This window comes from Limulus polyphemus, unplaced genomic scaffold, assembly GCF_000517525.1.
Source record: "Limulus polyphemus unplaced genomic scaffold, Limulus_polyphemus-2.1.2 Scaffold1348, whole genome shotgun sequence".
Taxonomy (NCBI): domain Eukaryota; kingdom Metazoa; phylum Arthropoda; class Merostomata; order Xiphosura; family Limulidae; genus Limulus; species Limulus polyphemus.
In genome coordinates, this window is record NW_013666958.1 from 113814 (window position 1) to 124601 (window position 10788).

The 10788-nt window shown below is 31.7% G+C and overlaps 1 protein-coding gene across 2 annotated transcripts in view; it reads right to left on the minus strand.

The window, feature by feature from the left end:
* LOC106463206 (general transcription factor 3C polypeptide 3-like) overlaps positions 1 to 10788 on the minus strand; it is a 153698-nt gene that overhangs the window by 58786 nt on the left and 84124 nt on the right. For both annotated transcript variants that reach the window (XM_013923203.2, XM_022390654.1), the window contains exons 12-14: positions 10037 to 10131; positions 3343 to 3430; positions 2249 to 2395 (exon numbers count right to left, since the gene is read on the minus strand). In XM_013923203.2, the coding sequence (XP_013778657.1) occupies positions 2249 to 2395; positions 3343 to 3430; positions 10037 to 10131 (330 nt within the window). The remainder of the gene's footprint in view (positions 1 to 2248; positions 2396 to 3342; positions 3431 to 10036; positions 10132 to 10788) is intronic.

Genomic DNA, 10788 nt, shown 5'->3' on the forward strand with positions numbered 1-10788 from the left:
CGAGAATGTTTGCCCATGGGCCCGTGCTGGGTCTCGATGCTCCTGCTCAAGGGCTATCTGCACTAGCTGTCCCTTATTTTGAATTGATACACTACAGGAAAGGCAGCTAGTCAACAATATCCACCAACAACGTGTGAGCTACTGTAGTCAAATAATAGGATATGATCATCACTCTTATAAAGTATCCATGACCCCAAAATGCAGAGCTCAATTCCTTTTTGTTGGTAACAGGATAAAAAACACAGAACTTAGGCTCCACAATCTGAAACCCTAACCACTGGCCCATACATTTTAAACAGAGCTTTATATCAGTTACAGTTACCAATGTTACAGAAAAAAAAATTTAATTTGAAACATTATTAAATTTTTGACCATCATTTTGAAAATAATAATATATTCGTTATACACTTTATTTTTAATCCTCAAACAAAGCTTATTTTATGCTTTTCCAAACTGTAATTTAGTACTTCTATATAAAAAAAACAACAATTAACCCTTCTAATACCCAGCCCATATTCCCAAAGTAACCAAAAAGCAGTTGTACTGTAACTTTTTAAAATGTATATGTGTCTTCATGAAGTTTTACAAATTATCAGTAAACATTGCAAGGCATTTGTACACAAAGTATCAGATTTTTTAATTAATTATTTACTTGAGCATTTTTTATTTTCAAATGTTCACTATCCAACATGAAGTAATTTTGATTTTAAGATTAAAAATATTTTTATGCAACAGAAAATTGTAAAATTTCACAAGCAAAATCTCTATAACCTCCTAATATACTCCAGATAATTACCAAATGTTTATTTTAGAAAAACTTTATTTTATTTATTATTTTCACTATTGTATCTTTGTAAGGGTTTCGTCAATTCCATCGACCTCATAATCACCATAGAAAAATAGGAAATAGATATAAACTACACTTTTTCCAGAATTACTGCAAATCTCATATCATTTTATATGTATAAAAATTTATTACTTTATTTCAGCAGTATCATACTAACATTACAGAAGTTGAATGATGCAGCACATATGCACTCATGTTAGTGTATACAATAACATAAAACTGGCCATTACAAAGTGACCCTGGCTGTGTTTTAGTGGACTACATAATTGTAAAACATAATCACATTTCAGTTATAATACATTATATATGTATATACATTATTACTATTTACAAATAAGTTCTTAAATTTCAGTTATTTTTCATAAAACATAGAACAGTAAATAAAGCAGTATAGAAAACAATTATCTCTTCTAGTCACAAACTTTGTACTTGTTTGCTGCTTGCTGTAATTTGCTAAGCATTATCAGATTTCACATATGGAGAATGTAAAACAAAATTATTCTTTTTAGGTTTTATATATGCATTTTGAAATAACAAAAAATCATAAATTACTATATAAATAGTCTAAAAAAATATGATTTTTCGAGCTCAATAATGTCTTACCTTACAGCTTGGAATCTACCATGAAAAGAAAGTTTCCCACTTAAATACCTCGCAGTGACTCAGAGAATCATGTGGGGGACATTCTGAGCTTTTGATTAGTTATTCATACATCATAAACAGAAGTTGGGGTACATAAGCAAGTATTTCGAAGATTGGAAAGAGGTGTGTGGGGTCACTGTGTTTGATTTATTAACTGTAGCAATATCTCAGCAAAAATATAAAAAAAAAATAGCCACTATGTTTGAATAAGTACATGAAGCAATATCTCAGCAAATAGAAAAGATAAGAGGTTCTTATTTTATATTGAAGCTTGTCAATATTGGTAATTTGAGTTTCTAATTCACAAGAAACTATAGACGTTGTACTTGGACATCATAAACATCTAATCTGAAACAATACTGCATTCAACATACCACGTGACACACAAAAATCAATATTTAGGATTTTGTTTTAATATTTACTTTTAAATTAAGAAATTAACTAATGTATAACACTAAAATTTTGATTTTAATCTTCAAATTGATACCAAACTTATTGACATACATTCATACAATAGTAGTTCAATAAAATTTTAAATGTAAGTCTACAAATGTGATGACATGCCCTTTGACACCTGACCATAGCAAGACCTGTCAGATCCATCTTGGTAGAGTTAACTCACTAAGTTTCAAATTTATGACTTTATACAAAAAATTTAAAGACTTGCAACTAAAAATGTAGGTAACTCTACTTAACATAAGAAACAATAAAAATCTTTATATCTTAGAATGGCAAAACAAAACAGAAAATTATATTCACCAAATTGTAATTCTGTGAATTTACAAGAACCGAGAGAAAAGTCAAAGCTTCAGTAAACTCTTCAACATCCATGTAAGCCTCTGCAACATCTAGATACAGATCACCCATTGCTTCAGGGCTTTCTTCCAGGAGTGGTTCAACTAATGTCTATTCATTTAAAGTAACAAAAACAGTTATAAACATTAAATTAAAGCATTAAATACATTATTAACTCACCTCTGTCTTCCATTTTCTTATGTATATCAAAATTCAATATTTTTTAAATAGTCAGACTTTCCTCCATCAAACTTTTTCTTTCATTATTAATTTTGTATATTGTCACTTTTATCAATGTACCACCCATTCCATAAAGTACTGTCATTAGAATTTTGACTATATTTATCACATAAACATACCAAAATAAAAGCAACTGTGCAATTAAGGATTCAAGTCTTCTTTAATCAGCACAGTTAAGCATGTCAGACACATTAGGCTATTTTTATCTTGAGACACTATTATGAAGAAAAAAACATTAAAAATATTTCCTATATGTTAGGATTTAATTTTTAAAATGTTTGATCAGAAAGTTCCATTTCATAGATCTACACTGATAATCATACAAATATTTATTTTGATATATGGAATACTTTCAGCTATAAATTGTAAAAACCACCACAGGAGCTGACTTATTTATTGGTAACCTAAGATCTGACTTTTCAAATTAGGTATCAATATTTTTGCTATTATTCTTGGTCAAAATCAATTTATATTTAATATGTGAATTATTTATGTGCATTGTTTGAATACAATACATCAATCAATAAATTAGGTTTTGAGTTACCAAAATATTTTGTTGTCACCTACTGTGGATAACATACTGGATAATAACAGTTTGTTATTAAATCATTAGATAAACAACTCTGAACATAATTTCTGTAAAATGTTTCAACAGTCTAAACGTTTTTCTCCTGAAAATAAAAAAATAACATATTTTCAGCTACAAGTGATGTAGAAGAAATCAAATGTTATCTATAGTAAATCTGTACATACATTTCACACAAATTACTGTAAAAGTAACTAGTTACAAGTGTAAATTAATGGAAAGGATACTTTACCTTTATTAAACTCAAAGCTTTGACATGTATTAAACACACTGCCAGCTTAATACGAAGATCAATAGGTAAAAGTTCAGGAATTATACAGCTATAACAAAAAAAACAATATATACAATAATCAAAACTCAATAAAAGTATGAGTGCCATAATTCACAACAAAGCAATTAGAAAATATCAATGTTAGTTTGAAACAAACTGCACTTGAACAAAAATATGAAATATCTCTGTTATACTTAATATAGAATATATTTTTGTAGTTTAAACCAAAAATCACATTTTAAAAGCAGATCTAAAAAATACAATTACTTTCATCATACCTATAATTTATATTAAACATTTTTAAACATCAGATGGCTATGACTATATAAATTTTGGGTGTACCATATGTTTAATAGACAAATTTCGAAAAGTACAACAGTGTCAACTGCAAAACAAAATATTCAAGAAAAGCAAATAGTACAATAGTTTTGACCCTCTTGCCATGGGCAGATCAAAGTGCATGTCACAACTTTTTATAGTTACATTCTAAATTTAATTAAACTAGTTCATTATCATGGTATATGAATAAACTTGATAACAAATCGTAGTTAAAATATCATATTTTAATATTATACAAGTTTTAAGTTCTTAATTTTATAATGAAATATTTTTTAAAATATTCAATCTTTGCTAGTATTAAAATTGTGACATCTGCTCTCTAGATCTTTACCACATCTCCAGAATTTAACATAAATTACTTAATATAATATTGTTATTACTCAGGTAAAGCATAATTGTTATAGCCTTCAATCTTATTTGTTTACAAAGCCATAAACTAGAAAATCAGACCCACTTGCCACACCTATCTGCCACATCCTCTCTTTCACAAATTGCTAATAGTTCTTTCTGACATTTAATACTATATTACTTATTACCAACAGAAAGTCAAAGTTTTAATCTATCAAATGAGATATTATGTTGCTTTCTATACAAAGAATTGTCTATTTTGCTTCCCATGGGAAACACAATTATGAGCCTAGCCGAATTTTTAACAGCTCTTATTACATAGTTAGAAAGCCAGAAACATTTGGATAGTTATAAGACATTATCTGCTTTGTGTTATTATTCTATGTTCTTAGGTGTATTATTTAATTAAATAAAAATTATTTATTGTAACAGTACCAATAGTATAAAAAAGTAGACTTAAGTTTCATTAACATTCAATAGCAAAAACAAAAAAGAAGTCTCCAGTAAGTATTACATTTCTTGTTTTTCATATGTATTCTTTATTTATTATTATAAAAGTAACTACAATGTAAAAATTAGAATCTTATTAGGTTAGACAATGTTAGATTAGATAAGATAATGTTGATGTATGCTCGTGAGCAGCTCACTAATAGCTCGTGCATTATACAATTCAAACAGTAATGTGAGCTTCACATTCACCAAGTTATTTCAACTTTTGTGTCGGGATTATTAGTTAGACACAGTTTAAAGGGCAATAAAATTCAAGCAGAAACAGATGTATTTAAGATAAAAAACTGTAGTTTCCTGTTACAATTTGCAGTCATTATAGAAAGAAAAAAGGGTAACTTTAGATTTATTCTGCATTTTTTATGGTGGTTACGAGGTCAGTCAAATTGAAAATCATATTGCATAAAGATCAGTCAACACTTCTTTGAATTCATATATTCAAGGAGAAATGCTTTGCAAAAATACTTCATTAAAAATTCTGATCTTTTATCTACAAAAGACTTATAATGATTACTGAAAGCTGTATGGAAACTCTGAAGGTCAATTTAGTCACAAACTTGGTCAAACTAGCCAAGTCTGTAGCATGAAAGTTAATTATACAAAATATGTTTATAATAGTTTTAAACACATGTATTTTAAATGTTCAATGTACATGCATCTTGGTTTGGATATTCTCACAAAGCTACACAACAGCTGCCTATGCTAGTAATCCCTAATTCTGAACTGATACTACAGAGGGAAGTCAGCTAGTCAACAGTACTCACTGCTAACATTTGGGCTACTTTACTGAAATCGTGGAATTTGATTTTTTACTAAATATACCCATGACCCCAAAATGCACAGCATGATTTGTCTTGAAGTAATGGGCCACAAATCATGGGCTATCAGATCCCAGCAAAACTCCCACCTAAATTCATGTGTAACAATGTAAGTTTGTGATACTTCATGATGATGTGTCATGCAGCAAAGCCCTCCACCAATGGGAGTGCAACGTAATTCCATGCACAAATCCTCCCTCTACATTTGCATGCAAGAATCTTCATTGTTTGACAAAGCAATAAAGACAAGTGGAGAGGATGGGAGAAATGTGTACAGAAGTATCAATAGGAAATAAATTTTCAGGTAAGAAAAATGTTAACTTCTGAAACAAATACTCAGCTTCGTACAAAGATAGCTAGAATCTCACACTGAAATGGTGTGGAGACCAGTGCAAAGATTACCTAGATGAGCATTCAGAAAGTATCCAAAGAAAGCCCATGGGGGTGTAACAACCGATGGCAGGGACTCCAAAGGGGCACACCCATGGGAGATCGCATCTCATCCAGGGTATACTCTTCACCCATGTATATAAAGAGAAAAGGCTGAAAATCCATACTTGTGTAGCAAGGATGAGTGGAATAGGTACAATGTCACCCGATTACTTGTACATAAGCCATCAGATGGTCAATACATGTAGTGAAGTTGGGGCTCATTCAGAGCATACCTTGTGTGCTCACCTCCTCTATTATCAGACTCAATGGGTCAATACCGGCTATGGGAGCAGGGGACTTGTTATAAGTATCCGTGATCACCTCCTCAACCATCAGTCATCACAAGCCCCATGCCAGCTGCAGGAGGAGGGCAGTGTATTGGAATATGTGATTATGGAGACTTATATAACCTGTACTCAACCACTGGTCACTGTGAGCCCCTTGCCTGCTGTGGGAGTAGGGTGTATGAGTGATAAATCATAGTTGTGTAGAGAATGGTTCATCTACTCAACAGTCAAACTCAGTGGGCTCATGCCAGCTGTGGGAGCAAGAATTGAGAGAAAGCTTATATAAATGAGTGATACAGTTATATGTATCCTCAGTCTACTTGAGGATTGTGATGTATCTAATTACATGTATGTGGGGTGAACCACACTACACACCAAAAACATCCAAGCCCCACTTCTCACCTTGTTCTCGCCTCGGCAGTTAGGTCCCAATCAGTGAGAATTCCCAATGGTCCATCACCTCAATGGCTGGAAGCTGGTAAGTGACAAGGGTCTCCCATGTTACACTTGATGATGGGAAGTAAATTTGCACAGTGGAGACCTGGAAAATGTGCCCAGATTCTCATTGGGCTCTCTGTCTTTCACTGGAGACAGTGCAACAGGTGACCGCAAAACCCTATTATTAAAAGTCGGCAAGGGCAGGCCAGAGGAGCAGGCAAATACACAACTCTGGGGCTGGCTTTTTCCATGATAGTTCATGCAACGAATACAGTCTGGATCAGACAAGAAATGTAATATAGTTAGATTTAGAAATACCATGAGAAAATCTCAAGTGGTTTTACAGAACACCCCATCTCACAATGGGCACATGTAGAAGCCAGAGCAGATGGTATAAGCACTTTCCATTATCATGGCTTGATGTGGAATTTGGAGTAACAGTGCCAGATTTAGGCATAAGCTAAACAAGCTACAGCTTAGGGCCTCACAAAATTTCAGATTGATAAATATGTAATCAGTAAATGCATTCATTTGAAAATAATTTGTATTTTTCACTTTAAATACCCCTTTAATTATTTAATAGCAACATAGATATATATATATATATATATATGTTTTTAATTTTTTTTGAGGTGACCCAAAGTCCTGTTTTGGTATGCACTTTTGTGAGACCTTCTGGTGTAACTTTTTAACAAGGTGCCTCCAAACTTTATATAGCTTAGGTGTCTAAATCCTACTGGAAACAAGACAAGCAGGAGATGCAGATAATGGGCCATGATGAGGTGTGGGGTAGTCCACATGCTAACCAGGAGAAAAAGAGAAGGTTGAGGGAAATTGGGAAGAGAAAACTGAAGAGAGAAGACTCAAGAGACCACATCATTCGCCTCCAGAGGGCTATATTCAAAATGTATGAGCTGGCAGATCTAACCCATAATACAGGAAGGACAGAGGCCCAGGGTACAAAAGAACAGTGAGGAGAATCACAAAGAAGATAGAGAGTGAAAAACACTGCACAGCATGGACAAAACATGAGTGTCTGTCCAGATCAGAAAGAACAATGAGAAGTGAAATAGAAGGATATGGGAGAAAGGGAATGACTACTGTCCCCTGCCATGGAATACAAGGGCAGGAAAGCCTGGCCAGGATGAAGAAGTGCACTAATAAGAACGTGGGAGGAAAAAAGGGTACATATATATGTGAACAATGGGGGGGTCAATGGATAAGGAACGAATGGAGAGGGATAGAAAAAAGCCAGAGAATAAATTATCCTGTGGCATAAGGAAAGGCAGAAGGTGGTGGAAATGCTGCCCAAAAATCCAAGGTAGAAGAGGCATACAGTTAATGAAAGAACAGTCCCATGAAAGAGGAGGAATATGTTACAATGCAATGAAGTCAAAGGGAAACTGATGACAGTGAGATCAATGGTGATAAGTACACTTATACACTTACACAAAGAAGTGGTAGAAAGATGACAGGAGTGGGACAAAGGGACAGCTACACGATCAGGAGGTGAACAGGACAAATCCCACATACAAAGGTAAAGGGATGTCATATCCCTAATAAAGAGTGATGTGTGAGGATGGATCAGAATGGATGGAATGTTGGGAAGGGGAAGTCAAGCCTGAGACAGGAGGAGATTGAAATTTCCAGAGAGGAGCTACCAAACATGTTACATGAATGATTGAATAATTAGAACTGAACATTATCTTCCATGTGTATATATTAAGGAGTAAATAATTAGAACTGAGCATGTGTGTATATGTTAAGAAGTATAGAACTATGATGAAACATTAACCGTTATGTGTACATGTTAAGGAGTCTATACATTATTGTCAATGTGTTATACGTTAAGGAAGAATAAACAATGTTAAAATATTATCTTCTATGTGTATGTGGTACAGAGAAATGAAACTCAACTAAATATGTTTGTCTAAGTGTATATGTTAAAGAGAGAGAAACTAGAATGATGCATTATCTACTGTGTGTACATAGTAAGGAGTAATAAGTTACGATCAAACATTACCTACTATCTGCACACGTTAAAGAATAATGAACTATGATGAAACATTACTTTCTATGTTAAATACGGAGTAAATAACAGCAAGTAAGAAAAAACATTTTGTAAGTGTAAAATGATGTATGGATGGCAGTGACAAAAAGAATGCAAACAAGAATATAGGGATAATACAGCTATACATGCATCATCCCTACATGAAAGCAATATCAAATTTTATTTTACACTGTAAAATACATGATTACAAAATGGTTATGAGATTGGTCATTATGTCTATTAAGTATCTTGGCCATCCCTACATACAGAGTATACCGACTCTATGATGACTAAAGATCATATTCTGCATGTTATATGTGAAGGAGTAATGAACTAGGTTTAAACATTATCATCTAAGTGTAGATGATAAAGAGTAAGTTGCTATTCCTAAGCATGATATTCTACGTGGTACAAGTTAAGGGTTAATGAACTAGATCTAAACATTATATTGTATGTGGGCATGGTAAGTGTAATAAATGATGTCTAAACATTAAATCCTATAATTTACATGTTAAGGAGAAATAAACTATATCTAAACAGTACTTATGTTTATGGGAAAAGGAATAAGTACATAAATAATGAAATTATTTACTTCCAGAAATTATGCCTGATTATAAAGCAACTTTTCCTTTTTTAACTGAAGATGAAACTACCTAAAATCCATTATTACTTTTTAAACTTCTTTTTAAGAGTAATAACTTTTCATGAAAAATGCCAAGGACACACTGTTCAGAAAATGTCTTTATGTGTTGATTACTGTTGACTCTATTAGCAATACTTAGGTCGTTTTATATTTTAAGTAATACTTGTTACTTTTCCATGTAATAGCATAACTGATTACAATATGTATATCATTGCTTCCTAGCTCTAAAATAAAAGGCTTCAGCCATGTAAAACATTTATAAAAAGAATAAACAATTACTTTTATTGCTTTTTTATACTTAATAAATCATAAGTTAAATAAAAATTGAAATTAAATTTAAACAATTTTCTTTATAAAATTACTGTTGATTTGCAAAGAATTCAATGGGATATTTTAATATTCATAATAGTTTTATTGTTTGATATTAGATTTTTAAAAAATTCAAAAAATACCCGAGGAGAATTGCCGGTTAAAAACATTAATTTTTAACTGCACATCAACATGAATATTTACAGAAATGTTTGAAAAATGAACACAAATCACATTTTCCCAAAAATGTGTAAACACACGCAAAAAATTTTACATTTAGAAGTAATCTACAAAACCCTAAACACTACAGGCTAACATGTGAAAAAAAAAAAACCTTTCATCATTAAGGTTTTAAAATTACGCTTAAATCAATTCTGAATTAAATAATGCATTTTTCCAAAACAAGAAAAACTACACTGCTCTTATTGAAAGACTCTGAATCTAACTACTAGTGTTATGGAGAAATCTGAAGTAGAATATTTACTCTTTAGCATTTTCTGGAGAAATCTCTCTATCTCTGTTCTCCTCTCCAATTTCATCAGAATATACAAACTGCACTCCACAAAATTCAGTCAGAGCCTAACAAAGTTATAAAAGAGATACAAAAATAAGACACATTAATCTACCTTAACACAACACATATACTGTAGTGTTCCTCTTGCTATTATGAACTTCTGAACAAATGTAAACTAACAATAGATCAAAATAAAAAACTTAAAATACCATATAAATCACATTAATGCAAAATAACACATAAATCAATATGCTATAGCAAATGACTTGTAAATACTCAATCTTTTAAAATTAAATCTTATATAAATTAAGTAATTAAATATTCACTTAGATATCCTTGCTGTTAACAATATTTTCATCTCATAATACTTGTGTGTAAAGTATAGTGATTGAAAGACAATAGATGCAAAGTATAACACAAATTATGCTTACAATTTAATATAAAGAGCACTACTAAAAACTATTTTCAGCTCTTATATGGTAAAAAGAGTACAAAATGTATGTTTAAAATGGCCAAGGTTAATAAGTAAAAAACTTTCTTAAATATGGATACACTAGTTTCAATAATCACATGCATTAATGAAGGTACTGTGTGTTAATGTCTACAACTTGAATTGCTCGTGTCATAAATCAAACACAGTGGCACCCCGCCCACCTCTTTCCATTTTTGGAAATGCTCCCTTATATAAGCTTACTTCTATATATGACATGAATAACAAATCA